The sequence below is a fragment of the Neophocaena asiaeorientalis genome, unplaced genomic scaffold (genome assembly GCF_003031525.2).
Source record: "Neophocaena asiaeorientalis asiaeorientalis breed wild unplaced genomic scaffold, Neophocaena_asiaeorientalis_V1.1 scaffold342, whole genome shotgun sequence".
NCBI lineage: Eukaryota > Metazoa > Chordata > Mammalia > Artiodactyla > Phocoenidae > Neophocaena > Neophocaena asiaeorientalis.
In genome coordinates, this window is record NW_020174037.1 from 877,475 (window position 1) to 904,031 (window position 26,557).

General features: G+C 44.2%; 1 protein-coding gene across 3 annotated transcripts in view; it reads right to left on the reverse strand.

The window, feature by feature from the left end:
* The window catches only part of ABCA1 (ATP binding cassette subfamily A member 1), a 129,542-nt gene that overhangs the window by 62,261 nt on the left and 40,724 nt on the right, over nt 1–26,557 (reverse strand). For 2 of the 3 annotated variants that reach the window (XM_024753648.1, XM_024753650.1), the window contains exons 6-7: nt 13,093–13,217; nt 7,767–7,943 (exon numbers count right to left, since the gene is read on the reverse strand). In XM_024753648.1, coding sequence (XP_024609416.1) covers nt 7,767–7,943; nt 13,093–13,217 — 302 coding nt within the window. The remainder of the gene's footprint in view (nt 1–7,766; nt 7,944–13,092; nt 13,218–26,557) is intronic. The other variant, XM_024753651.1, reaches the window with a different exon arrangement.

Here is a 26,557-nt window from a genome sequence, read left to right on the forward strand (position 1 = left end):
ACAATGAAAACATGATGACCCAAAACCTATAGGATGCAGCAAAAGCAGTTCTAAGAGGGAATTTTATAGCAATACAATCCTACCTCAAGAAACAAGAAAAATCTCAAATAAACAACCTAACCTTACACCTAAAGCAATTAGAGAAAGAAGAACAAAAAAACCCAAAGTTAGCAGAAGGAAAGAAATCATAAAGATCAGATCAGCCACTATGGAGAACAGTATGCTGTTTCCTTCAAAAACTAAAAATAGAACTACCATATGACCCAGCAATCCCACTACAGGGCATATACCCTGAGAAAACCATAATTCAAAAAGAAATATGAACCACAACGTTCACTGTAGCACTATTTACAATAGCCAGGAAATGGAAGCAACCTAAGTGTCCATCAACAGAAGAATGGATAAAGAAGATGTGGCACATATATACAATGGAATATTAGCCATAAAAAGAAACAAAATTGAGTTATTTGTAGTGAGTCGGATGGACCTAGAGTCTGTCATACAGAGTGAAGTAAGTCAGAAAGAGAAAAACAAATACCGTATACTAACACATATATATGGAATCTGAAAAAAAAAATGGTTCTGATGAACCTAGGGGCAGTACAGGAATAAAGATGCAGACATAGAGAATGGACTTGAGGACAGGGGGAGGGGGAAGGGTAAGCTGGGATGAAGTGAGAGAGTAGCACTGACATATATATACTACCAAATGTAAAACAGATAGCTAGTGGGAAGCAGCCACATAGCACAGGGAGATCAGCTTGGGATAGCAAGGGGGGAGGGAGATGCAAGAGGGGGGGGATATGGGGATATATATATACATATAGTTAATTCACTTTGTTATAGAGCAGAAACTAACAACACTGTAGAGTAATTATACTCCAATAAAGATGTTAAAAAAAAAAGACAGTAATTTTTTCATCTCATACCACTATACAAAATTAAATTCTTGGTATATTGAAAAGCTAAAACTAAAAATGAAAGTTTAAAAGATATAGAGGAGAAAATGTACTTATGAACCTAAGGTAGGGAAGGCCTTCTTAAAATACAGAAGTCCAAACCAAAAATGGGAACTAACGACTTCAACTTCTGAAAGTAAAAACTATGCGCAAAAAGATACCATCAGCAATGGGAAAAAACAAGCCAAAGACTGGAAGAAGAAATTTAAAAAAATTTTTTTAGAATAAAAATGGAATACCATGCAGCAGTTAAAACGAACAAGATGCCACATTTATCAACATTGATAAATCTCAAGAACATAACGTTGAGTGAAAAAGACAAGTTGCAAATCAACATGCACACCTATACAATATGAACACATGCAAACCAATACCCTACACTGTTATTAACAGAATGCAAATATATATATGGTTGCATAAAAATATGCCACTCCAGGATAACGGTTATCTTTGAGGAAAGAGGGGGATACACAGGTGACATAAACTGTATCTGTAGTGTTTTCTTTCTTGAAAAGAATCTAAAGCAGGCATAATAAAATGATGGATGTTGGTACATGAGTGTTCTTTATGTTATTTCTGTACCTTTTTATATATTTGAACTATTTCATAATTTTCTTTTTAATTCGATGAAAGATAAGAGAGAGAGGGAGGAGGAAAGGAGATTGGCAGGAATGAAGGAAGGGTAAGAATATAAGTTGGCTATGGAAGAAGAAATTTAAAAAAATTTTTTTAGAATAAAAATGGAATACCATGCAGCAGTTAAAACGAACAAGATGCCACATTTATCAACATTGATAAATCTCAAGAACATAACGTTGAGTGAAAAAGACAAGTTGCAAATCAACAACCACACCTATACAATATGAACACATGCAAACCAATACCCTACACTGTTATTAACAGAATGCAAATATATATATGGTTGCATAAAAATATGCCACTCCAGGATAACGGTTATCTTTGAGGAAAGAGGGGGATACACAGGTGACATAAACTGTATCTGTAGTGTTTTCTTTCTTGAAAAGAATCTAAAGCAGGCATAATAAAATGATGGATGTTGGTACATGAGTGTTCTTTATGTTATTTCTGTACCTTTTTATATATTTGAACTATTTCATAATTTTCTTTTTAATTCGATGAAAGATAAGAGAGAGAGGGAGGAGGAAAGGAGATTGGCAGGAATGAAGGAAGGGTAAGAATATAAGTTGGCTTGAGTACTTATCAGATCTGAAAGATGTCTAACTTCCTTGAACAAAATTAACCCCAGCCAATATGCCTTAAAATGAGGCCACACGATGAAGTCTGAGAACCATGGGCCTGCACCTACTGTTAACTGAGGTCTCCGGCTCATACTTACTTGACAAAGGCAGAAAAAACTTGCCAATAGTATTTCCAAAGAGCTCTGGTAAGCCATTCACAGTTTGGAATTCCTCCTACTATTTTTCTTAACCAAAAACATTCCCTTGGCTATGAATTCATACAGGTCCCCATTGACCACAGGGGGCAAGATTTTCTTGTATGAAGGCAAATGGAGAAAAAGAGGGAAAATAAAACCTTTGGTGAAGACTGTATGTTCTGTGTTAAGCTAACAGGAATTCATGTATTATTCAATATTTTTAGATCACAACTAGATACTGTGCTATCATCAAGGGAAGAATAGACAAATGAGTATTACTCAAAAGCTCCTACCCATTTCTGCAAAATGTGTTAATCTCAACATTGAAACATTTCCTAAAAGCATGACAGTCTGGGGCACTGGCCTGAGAATGATCAAGTCTACTGTGCCATCTTTTCTGGGCCTAATAAATGACTTCATTATATTCTTTCTATCCTCACTAGGTTTTTCCTTCCACATGAATTTTATTTTTTTCTTTTTTAAATTGAGGTAACAATGGTTTATAATATTATATAAATTTCATATGTACAACATTATATTCCTACATTCTATAATACACATTATATTTCTATATATGCTGCAGCATTTGCCGCACCAAAAACTTAGTTTAACTAAGTTGTCATAGACTGAAACTTAAAATAAAAAATGCAATAACCTAGCAAAGTCAATTTGACTTTAATTTCTGAGCTGGTGTTTTATTTCAACTCAGTGTCCAGCACAGTTCCTGGCACATAATAACTAGGTGTCCAATAAATATGGAAGAAAAATGAAAAGCAAAGGGAAGAGCACATTAGGAGGGTGGGGGATGGACTGGTGTGAGTGCTGCTTCAAAGGTCATTCAAATTCAGATATACTCTGTTACATATTCACCTCATCAAGTCAAAGACCCTTCAAGACAAGGATAACTCTTCACTCCTCCTCCACCTGCTCCTTCGATCTTTGTGCAGTCCAGCTGTGAGCCCACTAGTCCTCTGGGCACCTCAGAGCACCACTCACCTTAACTCCTTTGCCCTATGAACTGAGTTCCGCCTCTGCAAGAATGTGTTACACACATCGGAAGACACAGGAACAGAACACTTTGCTCCATGGAGATAGAACTTCTCCTTTTTGAATGAAAGTATAAGTCAAGGCAGTCTAGCCACACGGTCGTGCAGTGTCTAAGATGTTAGCAAGATGGAGGTCAATCTGCATGCCTGTCCTTGCTAACTCGAATCAGACACCATTTTCCTCACCTCAAAAACCAGACACCGGGTTTCCCTGGTGGCGCAGTGGTTGAGAGTCCACCTGCCGATGCAGGGGACATGGATTCATGCCCCAGTCCAGGAAGATCCCACATGCCACGGAGCGGCTGGGCCCGTGATCCATGGCCACCAAGCCTGCGCTTCCGGAGCCTGTGCTCCACAACGGGAGAGGCCACAACGGTGAGAGGCCCGCGTACCGCAAAAAAACAAAACAAACAAAAAAAACCAGACACCATCTTCACATCACAGACAGGACTAGAGCCCAAGCCTACTTAACCACACAGACTTTCACTAGGGCTCACAGTGTCCCATAGGAGACAAGACTGTTGTCAGGCAGCTGCTGGAAGGGCAGCCCTCACTTTACAGAACCCAGAACTTAGGAAGAATTCCTCAAGTTTCCAGTCTCAGCCTTAAAGCTGGTTCTCAGTGCCCAATGGAATGAAAGCTCCACATGGACCTTGTCTGCGTTGTTCATGGCTGAACCTTCAGCGCCTTAGAACAGTACCTGGTACAAAGTAGACAGACAGTACATATGCATTGGTTCTGTTGATGAATGTCTCATGCCTTGTTCAGAGATGTTCTGCTTCCCAAAGTCATTGCTCTTTGGTTTGTGCAGTACAAACGTTAATGAGTAGTGTCTACTGTACTTTAGAATCACTCTCAGAATATGAGCAAAAAAGTACACAGGGCTGAAACGGGACTAATAAAAAAAAGCCAAGGGCACTGGAGAAACACTTCAAAGACAGAGTGAAATATTGTTCCAATATATGTTCCAATCCAAAGGCAGTTATGGCAGAGCGAATGCCCTCCCCAAAGCAGTCCACACCCTAATCTCTGGAACCTGTCAATCAGTTACTTCACCTGGTAAAAAGTACTTTACAGATGTAAAAAGTAATGAATGTTAAAATAGAGAGATTATCCTAGATTATCTGGATGGGTTCAGTCTAATCACATGAGCCCTTGAAAGCAAAAAACTTTCAGGCTGGAAGCAGAGAGATGTAGCAGAAGGAAAAATCAGATTTAAAGCATGAGAGGGGCTCAAACCACTGTGGCTGGGGAGGGACAATATGAAAAGCACGAGAAGGAATGCTGGCAGCCTCTATGAGTAAAGACCAGCCCCCAGCTGACATCCAGGAAGAAAACAGGGACCTCAGTCCTACAACTTCAAGGAACTGAAATCAGCTACCAATCCGAATGAGCTCAGAAACAGATTCATGTTCAGAGCCTCCAAAAAGGAATACAGCCCTGTGAACACCTTGATGTGCAAAATTCATACCTTCATTTTATGCAAGGTATAACCAAGGCATAAACAAATAATCTACAGGATAAGAAGCCTTGGCAATACCTAAGCAAAGAATGCAATTTTTCATTGAAATATTCTTCAGGATTACTTTGCTTGGTATGACTGATTTCTAACACTGATTTATAAAAGAAAATTTCTACCTTACCAGCCACTGCTTTCAGCATATAATTTATATTACTCATATCAATTAAATTATTAACTTCTATTTATTGAGCATCTAATGTATGCCAGGCCTTATGCCAGGCTCTTCATATACCTGAGCAATAGTCACAACCAAGGGTAAACTATGTTATCTGTAGGTAAAAGCCTCATTATCTGAGGCTTACAGAATCTAATGTATCCAAGGTCCCACAGCTGGTAAAATGCTGAGGCAGAATTTAAACCCAGATGCAGATGACCCCAGGCCTACACCCTTTCTACTCTGCCACACTTCCCCACTTCTGTCAAAATACTGAGGTCCAAGTGGTCATCAGGGAACTGAAGGAGACCCAGGAGAAAGTGTCAGAATACTTTGGCTGAAAAAGGGAGAAATAGCCACATCAAAAAAAAAAAAAAGAAAGAAAGAGAGGAGAAATGTTGCAAAACATGTCTCTCCTCAACACCCACTTTTAGTACAGAAACACGTGCGGATAGAACAGTTTCTCTCCCCTCCCCCGCAATGTTGGTTGCTGCTCCTGTTGTATATCTTGGCGCAATTAACTGCCCATGTGCAACGAGGTGTCACGGAACATCCATCTACCATCACCCATGTCAAAATTCCACCCAAGTGGCAGAAGCAAAAGGCTGCTTAATGTCAATCAAGTATCAACCCCAGTGCTCCAATTAAGGCACCGCTGTAAGAGTCACATTTCAAAATGTTTGGAAGTCACTTCATCCCAGAGGTATCCCCTAAAACATCTTTACACAGAGCCATCCTGGCCACTCATTATGCTCTAATTCGAGAGCCCCATTTTCTGATTTTAGGAAGATCTCACAGCAACAGCTGACAGGCAGGAGCAGAACCTGAGATGCTCCTATGCCCGAGAGATGGGCAGGAAGCATATGGCAGCTACCCTAATCAACACCCGCCGCGAACCAACTGGTCTACAAGGCACAAACACAGCACGACAGGATGGGCTGTGATGTAGCTGACAGTTTTGACAGTGCATTTCCATGTCCTCGATCACGCTAATTTTCCCAACTAGGGAGAGATTTTCAAGTTGAACCCTAAGCTGCTGATTGTCAGATTATGAAGGCTGTACTATCATTCTACTTAGAGCATAATTCAGACATTATATAATTAGAGGGATTTTACTGGGTTGTGCACACAATAGGTGTTTAATGAGTAAACAGAAGTGAAACAATGAATGGGCACCAGAATAAATTACTATGTCTTCTAAAAGCACCCATCTTTCCAAAGTCTTGAATCATCCCAGCTGAAAGGATGAACATTTCGATCTTGTTGTGAAATAAAGTAAAACAGCCAAAACAGTCCAAGGAAATGGTCTACCATTTGTAACAACCTTTGACCCTCTGTCTCGCGATGAAAAAAGTGCCAACAGGCTGCAAGTGTCTTCACAGATGAGCTTATCTGGTTATTTAAACCAGTTATCTGGGGCTGCAGACATCTCCATACAGAAACATATCTTACTAAAATTATACTCTAGAAATATTACCAGTGGAATCACAGAGCAATGAAAATAACTCAGTACATTTTCAACCACTGAAACAGAAAATACTATTTCTGGAATAAAACAAAAACAGATCTTAAGCATTAGGCCTAAGCCCTTCACACTGACGGGATTACCATCAACCCTGCCACAGAAGCATCCAAAAGTCACAGTCTGACTACGACCTTCACCTCAGGCAGAAGCTACAGCATCAGAGCGTCAAGCTGGACACAAGGACTCCCTGATGGTCAGTCAAGAGTGTAAAACCCTGGCATGTGTTTCTAAGGAATATTCTAGGGTATCATCCAGGTACAGGGTCCAGAAACAGAACCTTCTTAGTTCCCCAGGAGGGCTCATCTTTCTCTAGAGAAATCATGGTGTGCAAAGTCTCAGAGGATTCCAATTTCTTTCTATTATAATGAGGAACATCTCTTTCCAGGCACATCCTTCTTCCAGGGCTTTTTCCCTGGTTTTAAAAGAAACTACTGACATATCAGAGAGTTCTGTGGTGAGTAGGAAACCTGAACACTGAATGCTAAAGGATGTTGTTCAAGGGGCATTTCACCAGAGCTCCAGGGAAACCCAAAGAAAGACACCTGTTCTGGAACAAGACATAACACATAGACGACCAGAATGCTCAGACTCATCCCTATTGTTGGATGTATTCTCATGGACTGCTTCTCTGAACTAGTGATTCCCAGCTGATGGACTGGGCTTTCTTGGGATTATTTTTTTCTGTGAATGCAATTTTGTCATTGATTAAGCTAATTATTGAGTGTGCTCCCATCCAATTCCAGGGTTTTCCCACTGAGACATCTCAATGTCTCCTTTCTGATAGGCTTTTAAAAATGAATAGATATCCATCTTCCCATCAATGGTTTTGAGAATTTTTTTAAAAAATCTGTGGAGTTCCTTCTTCACATGAACCCTTTCAATATTAAAAACCATAAAAAAGGAGGTTTTCTCTGATTGAAACAGGCACAAGGGACCTTAGACTTGGACTCAGAGCCACACCCTACTTACTCTTCCCCCATTTACTCTTGGAGAAGTGGCCCAAAAGTTTGAAAGGACAGTTAGAATACCACTGAGCCAAATTATGTCTCCAACTCCCAGCCAGCACTATATTTCTACAAAAACAAAGTCACGTTGCCCAAGGAAAAATGTCACATTCCAAAAGTATTAGTGCTTGAAGCTTCTCCACACAGCAATCCTACTCACCAAGATCGGCTTCAGAATGTCCAGGTTGGAATGAAGTATTTGCTCTGCTGCATCCAGTTTCTCCTTTGGCAGGCTGCAAAGCATGGAGACTTCTTGGTCACCAAGTTGAATCAGCTCTCCTAATTTTGATCCATTGCACAGATTGGTCAAATGTAACTGGTAGCCTTGCAAAAATACCTGGAAGCATTTATGCAAAGAGAGAGAAGCAAAACTGGATTACAAAGATGGGAAGCAGGGTCCTTGAAGCCTTTTGGGGGACTTCACATCAATACAGCTTTGAAGAATGGACACTGCTGGACTCTATCCAGCGCACAGGGTCTCTACTGAACTTTAGGATGCGTCAAGGCATGATCCTACAGGACATTAAAACCGGAATGTGGCATTTGACTTATCACCTCCACACTCTTGTCCTTGTGAGGGGAAATCCTGAGTCCAACTCTTTTTCTCAAAAGTGGGACACGTGATTCACCCAGTAGGAATCTAGAGTCTGAACTCCTAAAACCACTTTTATTAAAGAAAATAGAAAATTCTCATTATTTTGGAATGCATGATATCTTAACCTGGGGTTGGGCTGAATTATGAAAAAAGGCATTTATACTATTTATTTGTAGATACAGATATTTAGCTGATGCAAAGAACTATGTTCAAACAATTTCAGAATGTGGAACTCTTCCCTTTACTTGTATCAGAGCACAGTACTAGAAAGTCAAGCCCCTTACCTCACTGATAGGCCAGTTCTAACTCTTTTTGGTTTTTTTTAAATCTTTATTTATTTATTTTCTTATTAGTCATCCATTTTATACACATCAGTGTATACATGTCAATCCCACTCTGCCAGTTCATCACACCACAACCACCACCCCATGCCGCTTTCCCCCCTTGGGGTCCATACGTTTGTTCTCTACTCTGTGTCTCAATCTCTGCTCTGCAAACCAATTCATCTGTACCATTTTCTAGGTTCCACATATACGCATTAATAACCCCTCTGTGCATTCATTTTGTATCCTGCAACTTTACCAAATTCATTGATTAGCTCCAGTAGTTTTCTAGTGGCATTCTATGTATAGTATCATGTCATCTGCAAACAGGGACAGTTTTACTTCTTTTCCAGTTTGTATTCCTTTTATCTCTTTTTCTTCTCTGATTGCCATGGCTAGGACTTCCAAAAATATGTTGAATAAAAGTAGTGAGAGTGGACATACTTGTCTCATTCCTGATCTTAGAGGAAAAGCTTTCTGTTTTTCACCATTGAGAATGATGTTTGCTGTGGGTTTGTCATATACGGCCTTTATTATGTTGAAGTAGGTTCCCTCTATGCCCACTTTCTGGAGAGTTTTTATCATAAATGGTGTTGAATTTTGTCAAAAGCTTTTTCTGCATCTATTGAGATGATCATATGGTTTTTATTCTTCAATTTGTTAATATGGTGTATCTCACTGATTGAGTATATTGAAGAATCCTTTCATCTCTGGGATAAATCCCACTTGATCATGGTGTATGATCCTTTTAATGTGTTGTTGGATTCTGTTTGCTAGAATTTTGTTGAGGATTTTTGCATCTATATTCATCAGTGGTATTGGTCTGTAATTTTCTTTTTTTGTAGTATCTTTGTCTGGTTTTGGTATCAGGGTGATGGCAGCCTCATAGAATGAGCTTCAGAGTTTTTCTTCCTCTGCAATTTTTTGGAAGAGCTTGAGAAGGATGGGTGTTAGCTCTTCTCTAAATGTTTGATAGAATTCACCTGTGAAGCCATCTGGTCCTGGACTTTTGTTCGCTGGAAGTTTTTTGGGGTTTTTTGGGGGTTTTTTTGTGAAACACAGGCCTCTCACTGTTCTGGCCTCTCCCGTTGTGGAGCACAGGCTCCGGACACAGAGGCTCAGCGGCCATGGCTCACGGGCCTAGCTGCTCCGCGGCATGTGGGATCTTCCCGGACCATCAGCAGGCAGACTCTCAACCACTGCGCAACCAGGGAAGCCCTCACTGGAAGATTTTTAATCACAGTTTCAATTTCATTACTTGTGATTGGTCTGTTCATATATTCTATTTCTTCTTGTTTCAGTCTTGGAAGATTATACCTTTCTAAGAATTTGTCCATTTTATTGGCATAGAGTTGCTTGTAGTAGTCTCTTAGGATGCTTTGTATTTCTGTGATGTCTGTTGTAACTTCTCCTTTTTCATTTCTAATTCTATTGATTTGAGTCCTCTCCCTCTTTTTCTTGAAGAGTCTGGCTAATGGTTCATCAATTTTGTTTATCTTCTCAAAGAACCAGCTTTTAGTTGTATTGATCTTTGTTATTGTTTTCTTTGTTTCTATTTCATTTATTTCTGCTCTGATCTTTACGATTTCATTCCTTCTACTAACTTTGGGTTTTGTTTGTTCTTCTTTCTCTAGTTCCTTTAGGTGTAAGGTTAGATTGTTTTGAAATTTTTCTTGTTTCTTGAGGTAGGTTTGTATAGCTATAAACTTCCCTCTTAGAACTGCTTTTGCTGCATCCCATAGGTTTTGGATCGTCGTGTTTTCATTGTCATTTGTCTCTAGGTATTTTTTGATTTCCTCTTTGATTTCTTTAGTGATCTCTTTGTTATTTAGTAACGTGTTTAGCCTCCATGTGTTTGTGTCTTTTACGCTTTTTTTCCCTGTAATTCATTTCTAATCTCACAGCATTGTGGTCAAATTGTTCTATATTCTTCTTGGATTGATCCCTTGATCATTTTTCAGTGTCCTTCCTTATCTCTTGTAACATTCTTTATTTTAAAGTGCATTTTATCTGATATCAGTATTGCTACTCCAGCTTTCTTCTGATTTCCATTTGCATGGAATATCTTTTCCCTTCCCCTCACTTTCAGTCTGTATGTGATGGGCAGAGCTCAGTAAAACTTTAACCCACTTGTCTGCTGATGGGTGGGGCTGGGTTCCCTCCCTGTTGGTTGTTTGGCCTGAGGCAACCCAATACTGGAGCCTACCTGGGCTCTTTGGTGGGGCTAATGGCAGACTCTGGGCGGGCTCACGCCAAGGAGTACTTCCCAGAACTTCTGCTGCCAGTGCCCTTGTCCCTTGGTGAGCCACAGCTGCCTCCCGCCTCTGCAGGGACCCTCCAACACAAGCAGGTAGGTCTGGTTCAGTCTCCTATGTCGTCACTGCTCCTTCCCCTGGGTCCCAATGCACACACTACTTTGTGTGTGCCCTCCAAGAGTGGAGTCTCTGTTTCCCCCAGTCCTGTTGAAGTCCTGCAATCAAATCCAAATCCTGCTGACCTTCAATGTCTGATTGTGTAGGAATTCCTCCTCCCGTTGCCAGACCCCCCGGTTGGGAAGCCTGATATGGGGCTCAGAACCTTCACTCCAGTGGGTGGACTTCTGTGGTATAAGTGTTCTCCAGTCTGTGAGTCACCCACCCAGCAGTTATGGGGTTTGATTTTATCATGATAGCGCCCCTCCTACCACCTCATTGCGGCTTCTCCTTGTCTTTGGATGTGGGGTATCTTTTCTGAGGAGTTCCAGTGTTTTCCTGTAGATGATTGTTCAGCAGTTAGTTGTGATTCCGGTATTCTCGAAAGAGGGAGTGAGAGCATGTCCGTCTACTCCGCCATCTTGAACCAATTTTCCCTAAGTCATTCTTATCTATTCATTTCAGCAAAGAACCTTTCCTTGGCCATATCTTATTTAATTAGTTTTACTGGACCTAAATAAACTGCACTTCTTCATATATGGTCCTTACTGTCCATTAGACAATAAGTTCAGTAAGACGAGCATCTTTGTTTTTCTTGCTCTCTTTGTGTCCACAGTGCTGGAACATATGGACAGTAAATATTTGCTGAATGAATGAATGGATGATTCAGACTCTTTATTACTCCGTTACTATTTCCTCTGTTTCAATTAGTGCAACCTGACCTGCTTGTAGTACAACCTAGTGGGAGTGATGGACCAAAAGCCTTTCAAGACCCATGCAGATTTCTAACCCTGCAGAGCACTTGCTTGGCCATGGCTTCCATTAAGTAAGTTTCCACCTACTGCCAGATACTCAAGTACACTTCACTTTTCCTCCTTTCTCTAACTAGCCCTTGCTGCCAGCCTACCTTTAGTATTTGGTTTAAGAACACTGACTACACAGAGACTAATTACCATGCAAGGACCACCTCCATACTTAGGATGTCCCTTACTTTAAACCGATCGGATGTGACAGATAAGAAATTGGTAGAGGGCAATGGAAATCATGCTAACGATTTTCATAAGCCTGCTGCCTTTGGCCCATCTCCCAACCACACAATTGGTAAACTCAAGGCATATTTTCCCAGTTTCATAAGGGCAAGCAGCAAGCACATTTTTCGAATTTTTAAAATTCTAGATCATGTGAAGCAAAGATCTTATTTTCAGTCATAAACATTTCCACTACTTCTGCTTACTGCAAAGACAAGCTGGTATGTAGACATGAGACACAGTAAGGAAGCAGTTCCCCTTTCTGCCAGAGAATAAATTTGAGACACTTCTCTGAAAAACAGTAACTGTGCAATCTGGGCCTGCTGTCCACCGCACAAGAGCAGTGTGATTATCTAATGATGCCCATGGAAGTTTCTGAAAATCTAAGGTTAAAATTCTACATAAACACTAACATTACTTCCTGGTTTTATAATTTTAAGGAAAAAAATTAAGCATTTTCTCCTTATATATCTTTCTCGTCTATCTTTAAAGGAAGCATTACATTTTGAAAATCTCCTGTCTTGGATTTTCTTTTTTTTTTTTTTTTGCGGTTCGCGGGCCTCTCACTGTTGTGGCCTCTCCCGTTGCGGAGCACAGGCTCCAGACGCGCAGGCTCAGCAGCCATGGCTCACGGGCCCAGTCGCTCCGCGGCATGTGGGATCTTCCTAGACCGGGGCGCGAACCCGTGTCCCCTGCATCGACAGGCGGACTCCCAACCACTGCGCCACCAGGGAAGCCCCTGTCTTGGATTTTATAGACAGAGATACTCTAGGTAATAATCCTCAACCCTGGTTATTGTTTCAGAACTGTGAAATTTTAAAGAAAATGTTTAATTCATCTTAAATTCATCTCCCCTTTAGGGAGTCATTATCAACAAATGCCAACTGATGGGCAGGAAATCAGTTTTATTTCAACCTGCAGGTCTGTGACGCCAGGTTGTACATTCCACTCTCTGGATGGTTTGGCAACGCCAGCCTGAGCAGGGAGGTAAAGACAGGTGAAGCTGCATTGGAGCCAACAACCTCCTTCAGCGCCATTACAGACAGGATTTTATTCACTTCCCTCCAGGCGCTCTCCAACAACGTCACTGCCATCAGCCCCACCAGGGAAAGTGACGGTCGCAGCTTACCTTGCGGAGACTGACACCAGCCCCCAGTATCTTGTCCACAGTTGGCCTTGGCAGAGAAAGGTTGTGATGCAGGAATCCAGAGAAGGTTTCATTGTCTACCAGGAAGTCCTGAAACTTCAAGCCTGCTGGAGAAATAGCGTTTTATTTTCATTTCATATGTAAGTCAAAAAATAAATAAATAAAAAGCACGACGGAGCAAACTACCATAATATTGACTGCCTTGTTGTAAACCAATTGATAACCACAGGCCTCTGGCTTAAGCACACAGAGAAACAAAAGTTCAGGGAGCTTCGCCTTAACAGCAGAGACAAGAAAAGACTGCTTTCTGAAGCCGTGGAATGCGGCACTGCTGTGCACACACACACACACACACACACACACACACACACACACACAACTTTTCCTTGCTTTTCAAAGAAAAAAATCAACCCACCTGAGATTTGTGACCCTGACCCCACAGCTCCCGTCTCCCCAGTGCCATCTCAGACAGCTAAACTCAGAGATATTTAAAGCCTTTATTCCCACAAGCCTCGGGGGCTGGTTTCCTCTTGATGCAGAGCAGTGGTTCTCAAACTTGAGCAGGCATTAGAATCACCTGCAGGACTTGTGAAAACAGACTGGTCCCCTACCCCCAGAGTTTCTGATTCATCGGCCTGGGATGAGGCTGGAGAATCTGCATTTCTAACAAGCTGCCAGGCGGTGCTGATGTGGCTGGTCTGGGGCCCACCCTTTGAGAACCAAGGAGGTAGAGCATTATGCATATCAAAGCGCTTTCACAGACTTGGTTTCATTTCAGTTCTAAACGTGGAACACGTGATACAGACCTCCAACACCCAGGTCTGCCGTCCTTTAAGAAAACACATATGCAGATATTTTTAAAAATCAACGCTACCAAATGATTGGATTGCTGCAGGGTGTCATACAGACTCTCTTTAAATAATTAGCCCTTCAGGTACATTTAGAAAAGGTTCCAATCCAGTGCAGTGAAGCAGAAAAAGCACTAGCCAGAAATCCAATTTTAGTCCCCAGAGTTGGAGGCTGTGCCTAGTGGCATCGCTTGGGTATTTCACATCTTTCTGAATTTCAGCTTCTTCATCCCAAAACATGAGGTTTCTGGCCAGATGCTCGGCAGGCCCTCTCCCTTACTGAAATGCTCTCATTTTCCCTGCCATATTTTATTTGAGTGTCCACTTCTCCTTCTGCCCCTCCCTCTTAATAACCCAACTTCTTTCAATAAAGAGAAAACCAGCTCATCATGACCTCATGACCAGGCAGACATCACTGAGAGACTAGCCCACAGGTCCAGGAACGAACCCACCTCTCGGGGGGCAAACCTAGCAAACCTCAATCACTTAACTGATGAGAAACAGATGTTTGACCTGAAAATGGGGCTGTGAGGTGAGGCTTAAAGAGGACAGGAATTAATCCTGGGAGCTATGGGGGTGATGTGCAGAGATAAAGTAGAAGGAGGGCTCAGAATCCAACCAGACTCGCATCAGTGCTTCCTGATCCAGCCATGTTCTGCTAAAGCAAACTTTAATAATACAGAGTTATAGAAGGGATACACTAAGCATGATTCGCATCTCTAGAGAAATGATTCTCTGGCTACACCTTATTTGACTAACTCCTAGTTATTCCTCAGGACACATTCAAGAAGCTGGTCCTGGCCCAGTCAGCACCCCTTGTGAGAACAGGTGCTCCTGCAGGCTGCCACCTGCCTGGTTCTCCCTAACACATATGATACTGCGTTCTCACCATCGTGTTCACTGCTATAGCTGCCAAACCTCAGAGCATCTAAGATTCACTTAGAGACATGCTAAAATGCAGTTTCTTGGGCCCAATTCCCAGAGATTCTGAAACAGTGGCTCTAGAGTGGGGCCTAAGAATCTACATTTTAATAATCATCTCGTATTTCTAATGCAGGGAGTCTGGGGACCATCCTTTTAGGAATGTTGTTTTATTTGCATATTCTGTCCACCAGACTATGCCTCTGGGACACAGACTGTGTCTTTTATCCTTGTATCAGGGTGATTCAGATCAAGCAAAGAATTACTGATCAGTGAATGATGGCTGGATAATAAATACTAGGAGATGGGATCAGGGCTGGGAAGATTCCGGAAGTAACTGAGCAACATCACAGGAGATATCCTTTCAGCTCTACAGGTCCGAGAAGGGCCCAGAGGTATTAGGATGATCCCCAGGCTGCACCCCAACAGTAAGCAGGACTCCTAGTCACTAGAACTATATTCCCAGAGACGCAAAGTGACATCCTGAGTGTCCCGGTATCCCTAATGTAAGTGGGAAGAAGGTAGGAAAGCTGGTGGCTTCAACTGAGGTCTGGCATGGAAAGCCTGACACTAACCACTGTGGAACAATGGGGGTCAGAAAACCTGGGCTCTGTATCCATTTATTTGCCAGATTATTTCACCTAGCTGCGTCTCCACTGCCTCACCTGTCAAGTGAGGGACGAAGAAAGCTCTCCGAGCTCCAGACAGAACAGAATATACACACGAGCTGAGCCTCTGTGACCAGGCGGGTCACACACCCCTCCTGAGAGTGAAAAGCCGGAACAGCACTCGACACTGGGCTGAGCCAAGTCCAGAAGAGCCTCCCCCTCCGGAGCAGGGCTGCTGAAGCGTGGGAGGCCGACCCCGCTGCACTTGCGATGGGTCTAGGTCACGAGCAACACTCTTGAGACCAGGGAGCATGCGCAGTGCATTTACAAGACGTTTCTGGTAAGTCAACTGGCTCTGCGGATGAGAACAGCTGGATGTGGTCAAACTCCTACTGCCTCTCAGTGAATCCTCCAAATGAGAAAGAAGAACCGAGAGGCTGATTAAAACAGTCGACAGTGCACACGCACGTGGTGGCGAGGCCGCCATGCGGCAAGGCAGCAGGGCGGGCCAAAGATCCCTGGCTACAGAGAACTTGAATTCTGGTCACATGGATACCACACACGTGGACGCAGATCCACACACCACCACCAGCAAGCTGCAGCCAGTGTGCGCGCAGGAAAGCAGCGCCGTGGGGCGCACTGGTTCTCAACCTTGGCTCCTGGGAGACGCAATCAGAACTTCTGCGGCTGAGACCCAGGCATCAGAATTTTCTAACACTCCCCAGGGTGATTCCAGCCAAGTTTGGGAAACAATAGTGCAGTGAAAAGATCAGGGGTGTGGGACCAGAATAACCTAGCTTGGATGCTGGACTCTGCTGTTTATGAACTGTGAGGCTTTGAGAAGTTCATTTTGCCTTCCTGAGCCCAAGATTTCTTACCTAAGAGGTAAGGGTAACAGTACCCACTTTTTGAAGGTATGAGGATTAGAGATATTTACGTGTAATGCAAGAATAGTAAGCAACAGGCTCATTGTAGGTGCTCAAAAAATGATGATAATTTTGTGATTATTGAGAAGGGTTTATTTCACTCACCTTTACTAGTGTACCACCATGAAGTGTAGAGAAAAGGTAAGGACACAGGCACTGCCCTCAAGGAACTTCCAAGGATGATAAGGGAGATGAAGAGGCAAATCAACAGAGAAAGCAGAAGGGATGAGAGAGCCAGAGGAAGGCAGCTCATGGAAGCATTTGACCCAGATGAGGCTTATTATCTGCAAGTGTTTCAAGGGAGTAGTCAGGCTGAACAGGCTGAAGCTGAATTGTGGAAAAGGACAGAGAGCCAGAAGTCTCCAGAGGCTGTGGCTGGTGAGGAGAGGGTAAGGAAGGCCTCCCGTGATAGCAGGGACCAGGATACCCTGTAGTCATAGTGCTGTGTACACCAGGTTCTCAATGTTTCTGAAAGAATAAATAAATGTACAAGCAGATAAAGGAGATTAGAGGAGATTCCTCAAAACCTAAGATTTGGGGAGTAGAATGGGAGAAGGAAGAGGACGAGGTATAGTATGAGGCCAGAGTTGGGTGGCTTCGTACCTCTGGTCTCAGTTTTCTCCATTTTGTTGTTGGCAGGAAAATGAGTGGAGAGGCCAAGAATATCGAGAAAGCCTGATGTCTGAAATGGCCCTTCTCCTCTTGGCCTAGCTAACTCCTACCCTTCTTTATGACTTGGGCCATAAGTCATCTCCTCCAGGAAGCCTGCCCTGACGTTCCGCCCTCAAGCTGGGTCAGGTGGCCATCCTCTGTGCCCTAACAGCCTCCTAAGTGTGCTTCCCCCAATCTGCAGTTGTCTGAGACCACATCTTTTTCCCCAGAAGAACAGAAGTGCCTGAGGGCCAGGACTTTGGAACTCGAAAGCACAGCAGTGTCTGGCACAGAGAAGGCACCCTGGCAATGGTGGATGATGGAGGAACGGATGAACACAAATGAGTGAATCAAGTAATGAACTGAGGTGATTGCTGCAGATAGGGAAGGGTGAAACAGGACCTGAGTGCGAAACAAACCAGGTCAAGATAGCGTTAGAGTTTCTCTAAGCCCCCTCAGCTGCGTCAGCCCAGGTCAGGAAGACAGTCAGGTGAGTGGGAGCTGGAAGCAGAGTGTTGGAAGTGTCAATAACAGGATAAATGGGGATGACAGCAGCATCTACGTCACTGTACTGAGCTGGGGGTTAAATGAGAAAATGCACCTGAAGTCCCAGCATAATGCCTGAAACCAAGAAAAGCTCTCAACAAGGACGGCTAATACCATCATCACTTTCAGGAAAGACACCTCATTAGCTTCAGTACTAGTTTGATTCTAAAGCATATGCTTTCAGAATAGATAAGAACACACTATCTATTCAGAATAGATAAGACTTGCCAACTAAGTCAATACTGAATTTATGATCTAAGGTATATGCACGTGTGTGTGTGTGTATGTGTGTGTTATGTATTTGCCTGGCTGAGCTCCTGAGTCAGACAGAACTATTGAATTCTTCCTGCTGACACTGTCTATAAGGTGAAGAAAAGGTTGAAGCTAACCAATTTGCCTATTCAAAGCTTTAGAAAAGAATAAACAAATCTAGCATTTTGCAGAGAATCAATGGAGATGATCGCCTCTACAGGATCACTGCCAGGATGGGCACAGATGGAAGATGACCAGTAAGAAAAACCAGTCATTGGAAACAAGACAGAAAACACAATGGAAGAGACAGTCACTTACTTGGCCATATAACTTTGCCCACGTGAGCTGACATTACCTTGATTTTCTTATCTGTAATGTGTAAGTTGTAGAAGATGATCTCAGAGGTCTTCTTAAAGTTGGTACTGAAAGGTACACTTGGGGTAAAACTAAATCAGCACTGGACATGGCATCAGAAAATGTGAATTCAGGTCCCAGTTCAGCTGTTTCCTAACTGTGTAATCGTGAATCTCACTTTTCTGAATCTCTCTGGGCCTCAGTTTCCTTAGACGTAAGAAGGGTTAATAATATTCACAGCTTGCTGTGAACACCAAGATCAAGAAAGTGAAAGTACTCTTCTGGAGGGAAAGGGCCTCAAGAGTTTACAAGGGTAACTGAGAGGATATAAATGCTGTCACAGAATATGGTCATCAGGGAGCTGGACGGGTCACTAAACTAAACATGAGTGCTTGCTGCCTGCAGAGAAGACCAAAAGTCCCCATCCAGCAAAAGGCGCCTAGAGCTTTCCTGCTGCCTTCCTGCTGCCGTGTCTCTGATACGGACCAAAATACTTGAGGAGCCAGCGGAGGGAGGCCTGTCCTTTTCCAGAGAGCTTTGCTTTGGGTGCAGGGAGGTAGGGCAAAGAAAAGGAGAAAAACAAAACAAAACAATTCAGGAGCTTGGAGTCCAAAGAACAAAACAAGTGAAGTGTGTGTTTGTGGGCTGAGGACAAACAGGACAGAATCCTCAGTTCCTTGCCAGTCCTCTGGGCCAGGCAAGCTAAGGAAACGCTTCCACGGCAGGAGAGAGAGGGGTGTGGAGGGGAGGGGCACTGCACCGTGGGGCGTGGGGGGGATGCCTTCACGGCCACGTAGTGTTCCTTCTGCTTCTTCCCAGCCTGCCTGCGTGCCGTGGAGAAGGAGGGGAGCAGGGAAGAGGGAGGGCAGCGGCCCGGAAGGCGGAGGAGGGAAGCCCTCAGCAGAGCTGGCGGCGGGGTTACTCCCGGTCAGTGCCCTCCAGTCCCCAGCTCCGGTTTCAAGATCGCTGTAGTCTCTTTTGTTCAACATGAAAAGAAACCACAGGATCAGCTGCTTGAGAAGTGGGTGGAGGAGGCAAATGAAAAAAAAAAAGAAGTCGAGAAAGAGATCACATCAGCTTCCCAGGCCCAAATACTCTTCTTAAAAGGACCCCAGGAGGGTCTCCCAGCCCTGACCCTGTCAATGGCCTGGAGGGGCCACGGCCAGATTCTCGCTCCTGGCTTGACTCAGCCTAAGCCAGGCCTTCTAAACAGAACTGCGAAACATTTCTCTGCCAGAAAAGGGCTGGGAACAAACATACTCAGGTGTCTTCTGGGGTATTTTTTGTTGTTTTGGTTTGTTTTCCTGATGCTAGGGCTCTACTTTCTTCTTCAGGGATAGCTCCCGCCTGCTTCACTGAGACGGCTGGACCCTCCCCGTGAAAACCAGGGCTTCTCTGGGAAGTTCAGGGCTCTGGAGAGGGGGGTAAGGCAGGATAACCTGGCTGCTTCCTGGGGTGACTCCTTAGGGCTCGTGAGAGGAGGCCGAGAGCCGGGGGTACTCACAGCCTCAGGACCTCCCTGCTGGTCATCTGGGCCCAGGGTTCCCTACCCAGGAGAAGTTTCCTTCTCTACAGTGAGGGCTTGCTGACGGACACCAAGACACCCCTGAAAGATCCCAGGTTTTGGAGTCTGGCTAACCTGGTTCATATCTCAGTTCCAGAATTTTCCAGTTATGTGGCCTTGGAGAAGTCACTTAGACTCTCTGAACCTGCATTTTTCTATAAATGGAGATCGGCCATACTAGGGGGTGGGTTAAGTAAACACTAACGATACTGAGTGAATACTGACTCACACACACTGCAAGAGAAAATACAAGCTGAAAAATTAAACAAGTTCAAAACAAATGTTGATAAAGTCTTGGATGACACTTATGTGAAGGGTTCCACAGAGAAACCAGAATATTTAGGGTCACGCTTCCTGAACCCTTTGTGGCAAGTCCCGGGAAAGCCAGAGTCTTCCCCTGAGACCAATGGGAGTATCACAACTTCAGCAACCACATATTCCTTATTCTACATAGAATGGAACTTGCATAAGTTCAACAAACTTCTAAATGGCTACTGAACCCAAAACACTAGAGCTATGGTTCCAAGTAGCTATATTTCTTGGCGCTCCTTGAAGGCAGGAGCCTGTAATAAAAGAGATGCTGTATAAAGACAGGATCCCTGCCCTTGCCTTCCAAGAGAAGGTGGACAGAGGGTCAGGTGAGCAGAGCCGTGAGCCTCCAGCCCACTCTGCCACTCCAGAATCAGTCAACCTTGAAATCGGGGGATGGGAAGAGACACGACACATCTTTCCCAGATCCATCTGCTAAGGCAACAGCATACCTGTGTCTTACTGAGAAGTGGGCAAGGTGGGAGAGGTGGTCAGGAGCCCCTGGAATGAGGACTGACATCAGCTGATAAGAAGCTGAATGGTAACCAGGCCCCCAAAGAGCCAGTGGAGTCCGTGGCCCCAGAGGGTGAGGTGACCTGTTCACACTGGCCAGGAGCTCTGCTAATACAATGCAGGTGGTGGACACAGTCGGGCTGGCTTGGGAAGCCCAGATGGAAAAGAAAGATAACACTGGGGAGGTAGCATTGGCAGAGGCTCCTAACACAACAAGTTAGGGATTAGAATCAGCATGCAGGGCCCTGAGAAGCCCAGGAACATGGGAAAGGAAGGGAAGATGAATTTATCAATTAGGGGCTGAGGAGGGGTTCTTTCCAGGGTTGGAAAGGAAGAATTGTTCATATATATAAGGTATAAATTACTTCAGTTTTTCTTACTTTTAAAATTAATAAAATGTATATTAAGGGACATGGTAGTGCTTTGTCAGCAGAGGAAGGGGATTAACATGTACCGAGCACCAGATACATTATATGTATTATTTTCTTTCTTTCTTTCTTTTTTAATACACAGCCATTGTATTTTATTTGGCCGTGCCGTGCGGCATGTGGGATCTTAGTTGCGTGACCAGGGATCAAACCCATGACCCCTGCATTGGTTGCCCGGAGTCTTAACCACTGGACTACCAGGGAAGTCCCTGTATTATTGTCTACAATCCTTAAAACAAGCTTATGAGAAAGGTATTCTTTTTCCCATTTTTCAAATGAGGAAACAGACCCAGAGATGTTAAGATCCTGCTCAAGGTCACAGAGCAAGCAAGTGGTAAATCTGAACCCAATGAGCTCTGGCTTACAAAGTTTTGGCTCTTTTCCCTCTATAGGAATTAAATGAATCATTTTATTCTTTTAAAATGCTTCATAATGATTTTGGCATCAAAAGCTGCTGACTCCACACATGCGTCCTGGTACTGGAATAAGGCAAAGTGGCAGCATGGGATGGTGCGAAGATGCTGAGCCTTGAGGTCAGACAGACCCTGATTAAATTCACAGCCTTACTCTGTGACCGTGGGCAAAAGATGTAACCCTGTGAGCCTCAGTTTCCTCATCAATAAAATGGGGATGATAACAGCACGCTGGTGCTGTTTTAAGACTGAATGTCACAACATATTTAAATGTAAAACGGCGTCATAACCTGGTACAGCTTAGTCTGTTGGACAAAGTGTCACTCTAAGATTGCCTTTCTGTGCCTCAATGCAACAGCGATGTGAGGGCTAGAGATGTGAAGATTTTAAGGAGAAACAAACTGGACTTCCAAACTGCTCTTTGCCACCCACAAGGTAAATAAATCTCATACTGGAAAAGCAAGAGACATGAAACACTGCTGTTGAGGTTAACAACCCAAACTCTTTAAAGGCAGTCTGATATTATGTGGCACATGCCTTCCTGGAATCAAGTACAACTGTGTTTTCTATTCTTGTCTGGGTAAAGCTGACCTTTGATTTTGCTTTAGTTCAAGCAATACTTCAACACAGCAGTGCAGCACTGAATCCCCCTGATGGCAGACCAAGCTGTGGCCAAGCCCTACCCTGGATGGAAACCAACAGCCTAGGCTCTGAGACGCTGCCTGGTTTTGACAGGTCTGGGAAACTTTCAAACTATGAAACTCTAAGGCTTCAAATTAGAACTTTTGATAAGTGCATACGGACGTGAATTGCAATCATCCAAAGATTTCAAGGAATTTCCAGTTTGATGACATAATGTTGACACATAGGTCAACTGATCGCCCAAGATGACCTCCGGGGGCCCCACAAGGACAGAAAACAAAGTTCGAGGCTGCAGCCTCAACTTCAGCAGCTGCGCAAATGGAAGGAAGGGGTTTAGGCAGGGAAGAAGTGGCTGTGAGTCACAGGATGTTCTTTGTACATGGGCTTTGGGGAATGTTCCGCCCATGTCTGTTACCACAAAGCCGGGACGTGGAGGAAGCCTGGCATTTCCCTCAGAAGCCCTCTTGTCTCTGCTCTGATGCCAGTCCAACCATGCCCAGTATCTTGTGACCTGGGAACTTTTCTGGCTAGCCTGGGCTGCTCTCTTGAGGCTATAATAACATACTAGCAGAGTATGGAAGTCTGAAGTTCTAGTCCTATTCCTCCCCTTTGCCAGCTGTGCTTCCTTAGGCAAGTTACTTAACCTCTCTGAACTTCAGCTCCTTCGCGTGCACAAAAAGGAACAAAATTCCCTACCTCACATGATGGTCCTGCAATGAAGTAAAGTCTAAGCCTGGTGTTCCTGATGTGCCAGATACTGTACTAAATGCTTTATGCTTATCTCATGATTCCCCACAACAGCCCTAAGAGAGGACTGTTATCCCCATTTTGAGGAAACTGACACACAAAGATGCTCCAGAATTATCTAAGGTCACACAGCCGGTAAGCAGCAGAGCCAAGATCTGAACCAAGGCAGTCTGGCTGCCAGGTATGCCTAATACTAAACTGTACTGCCCCAGTGGATGTTTACAAGATGCTAACTTTACAACCCTTTCCCTCAACTCCCTGCCACAGCCAGTCTCCAAAGCCTGCCCTGCCCTGAGGGGATCAGGTCTTTCTGACTTTGAAAGATCAAAGCAGAATCAAAGGTCCATGCAGTGAGTTCTCAGTATTACCAGTAAACCCAACAGCCAGAAAGTTATGATCCATTTCCCTAAGTAAAGTCCAGCATAACCCTTGGGACTTATTTCATAAAAGTCTTGGTCAGAGCCACATCAAAGAGGTCAAACGAGCCAGATTTGTACCATGAATATATAGAAAATGACAGCCACTCCACTGACACTCAAAAATGTCACAGGGATGGAAAAACTCAAGACCCAAGTCAGGGTGTCAGGATGCAGGCACCGCTGCCCCAGATCTCTCCTCCAGTCCTTCCCCTTCCAACCTGTGACCTCAGTGATGTGGGATGTCTTCAACCACTACACATGATACAAACTCAAGAGGGGCCTGGGCCCATGACGCCACCTAGAGATGAAGGAGAGCTGTAGTCTGGATTCCAGGATTTGGGGAAGGAGCAAGGCACTGGGGCAGAGAGGATGTTTGAGCTGAAATGTCCAGCAGGAAGCAGGCTAATGAGCCCATTAGGTATCACTAAACAACACGTTTAAGTAGCTCTACAGGAAATAAACAGTAAGAAAGCAAAGGGATACCTCCTTCCCTAGCCCCGTCCTGATCTGAGCAGCACCGGCCCTCCTGGGAAGGCCTTAGCTCTGGCCAGCCTGCTGGTCACCCCACTGGAAAATGCCAGATTCCCCAAAGAGGATGCAGTGGGCTGGAGTGGTGAGCAAACCTGGAGGCCCGGGTGGAAGAGGAGGCCAAGCAAGTAGGCAGTCCTTCCTGTCCCCCCAAGCCTCTGGCAGGGGCAGATGCAGCTGTGTGAGGCCTGAGGCTGACACAGTTTGGAGGACTCTCTTTAAGAAAAAGAATATTTTTTTTAACATCCTACTTTGGCAATTTTTTGATGGCTGAGATCCCTACCAGCGTCTTGGAAGGGGGCTATGAAAGTGAAACTTCTTTAGCTTCTCAGTAAATCCACTTCAAGCCTCTGGGTTCATGGCAGCCCTTCCAGTAAAGTTCTGGAAGGTAAACCTTGTAGACGAAAGAAAGCCAAGGCTGTGCTTAAGAACTTTTGTCATTATTAGTAATTGAGACCCCCTGGTGACTTGGGTTCACACAGTGGATCAACTTGAAAATGACATGTGCTGGGATTTTATACTTTTCAAGGTGCTTTCATTTGGCCCTCAGAATACACTGTGAAGGAGAAAGGGCAGGTTATTATCTCTAACCTTCATTCCACAAAGATTCACTGGTTGCTTACCATGTGCCTGATTGTACTGCTATCATGCTGATGCTTGTGACAGAGCCACAAGCAAGGCCCAGCCCTGCCCTCCAGGAGCTACAGGCAGGGGACGGCCCACATCACCAGTCAGTCCCAGGTGATCCCTCCGCCCAAGTACTGACCAAGTTTCCAAGACGAAACTGTTCAGGCTGTTTTGCCAAAGTCCCAATTTCAAGGCAAGGAAAGCTGAGGCCCAGAGAGGCTGAACAAATTGGCAAAGCCAAAAGGCAGCCAGGAGCAGACGGGGAGGTAAACTAACTCAGATTAACTGCGTGTCAACTATGTGCTGTGACCTCGCTATCAGTCATCTACAATGTCATCTGATTTAATGCTCAACAACCCACAGAGCAGCTAATCTCCACTTTTCAGGTAAACTGAGGGTCAGAAAGAATCAAAACATGCCCAAGGTTCACACTTAACGAGGGACAGAGCCTGAACTTGTTCTCCAAAGGAATCTTCTTGTGAGGGGGGAGCAAAGTCAGCAAAGACCTATTTCACCATCTTGGTGACATCACTCCCCCAAAACAAATCTTAATACAAAGCCCCAAACACTTTCTCTTACAGCAGCATTTTCCAATCTTCCAGCACTTTTCGGTACGCGGGCCTCTCACTGTTGTGGCCTCTCCCGTTGCGGAGCACAGGCTCCAGTCGCGCAGGCTCAGCGGACATGGCTCATGGGCCCAGCTGCTCCGCAGCATGTGGGATCTTCCTGGACCCGGGGCAGGAACCCATGTCCCCTGCCTCGGCAGGCGGACTCTCAACCACTGCGCCACCAGGGAAGCCCTCTTCCAGCATTTACAAACTACTCGCACAAGTTTCACCACATCCACATAAAACGATGCCTTCTTTAAATTAACTCCAAGTAATTTTTTCCTATTTAACAGCCTCCTAAGCAATAATACCCATGAAACTGCAATTTGAGATGGGTTAAAATGAAAAGTTTTCATCTGTGTACTGATCAAAATCATCTCAGATACCACACAAGACTCACTCAGAGAAACACTCCTTCTTCCCAGACTGCATCTCACAGAGACAGAATCTAGACCTGTCACTTTTTCTGGAGTTTTTGAGAATTTGTGCAACTTTTTGTACACTTCCATTGGACTGTAGTCATGACAGGGACTTAAGAAGAAGCAACGCTCCTCACCTGGACTCCCAAACATTAATTTAACCCCTACTCAACTGGGTGGTTGTCGGTTTAGGAAGAAGTGTCCAAAAAGTTCCAGTGATGAGAAAACTGAGTGAGGGGCCCCTCTGTAAAGCTTCCTACATGCATTTCTTATGAGGATGGTTTCAAGGATAATTAGACTTGTCTATGACTTAACTCTTAAAACTGGTGGTCTTCCCAGTTGGGAGATTAATAGAACAGCACAAGAGACCTCTGTAGAAAGAGCACTGCACGGGGCAGCAGAGGTTTAGCTGTGTTCCGTTCCCAGAATATCCCTCTGGTGGCTGTGCAAACTTGGGAAAGTCCCTCCCCGCTGCTGGATCAGAGTCTTTTCTAGAACAGAAGTTCCGTATGGACAGAGGCCATATTTGTTTTGTACACCTCTGTGTCCCAGCACCTAGAACAGTGGTTGGGACATATTACATGTTCAATAAATACTGGCTGAACGTTTGAATCAATGAACCCATTTGTCTATAAATGAACTAACTGGCCTCTAAGGTCTCATCCAAAAAGTGGAAATAAAACAATGCCCTAGCCCAGAAAACCATGGGACTAGGAAAGAGTATTTGAGCAGACACTCCCCTATCCAGAGATTATCAGTGGATAGGCCAATGGATTTAGCAGGTGAAGTGGAAGGAAAAAACAAGGTGAGTCCTCTAACCAGATCACAGGAGCCCGGTAGCCCAGCACAGATGACAACATGGGTTGGTAGGTCTATAAAAGCCTGAATGGCACTGTCCAAAGGGGCTGTCAGTCTCCAGCCTTGGACTGATCCAAGCCTCCAGCCCTGGTCCCACAGTCACCAATGACTTGGATGAGAACAAAGAGAGCTATTTATCAAATTCCTACATGACAGGCAACAAGCAGCAGCAGCAAATAGAACATATGGCAAAACCAAAATCTAAAACGGTTTGGGTAGGAGGAGATGACACAGGGAATCTAAAAATGTAAACTAGAAGAGATAGA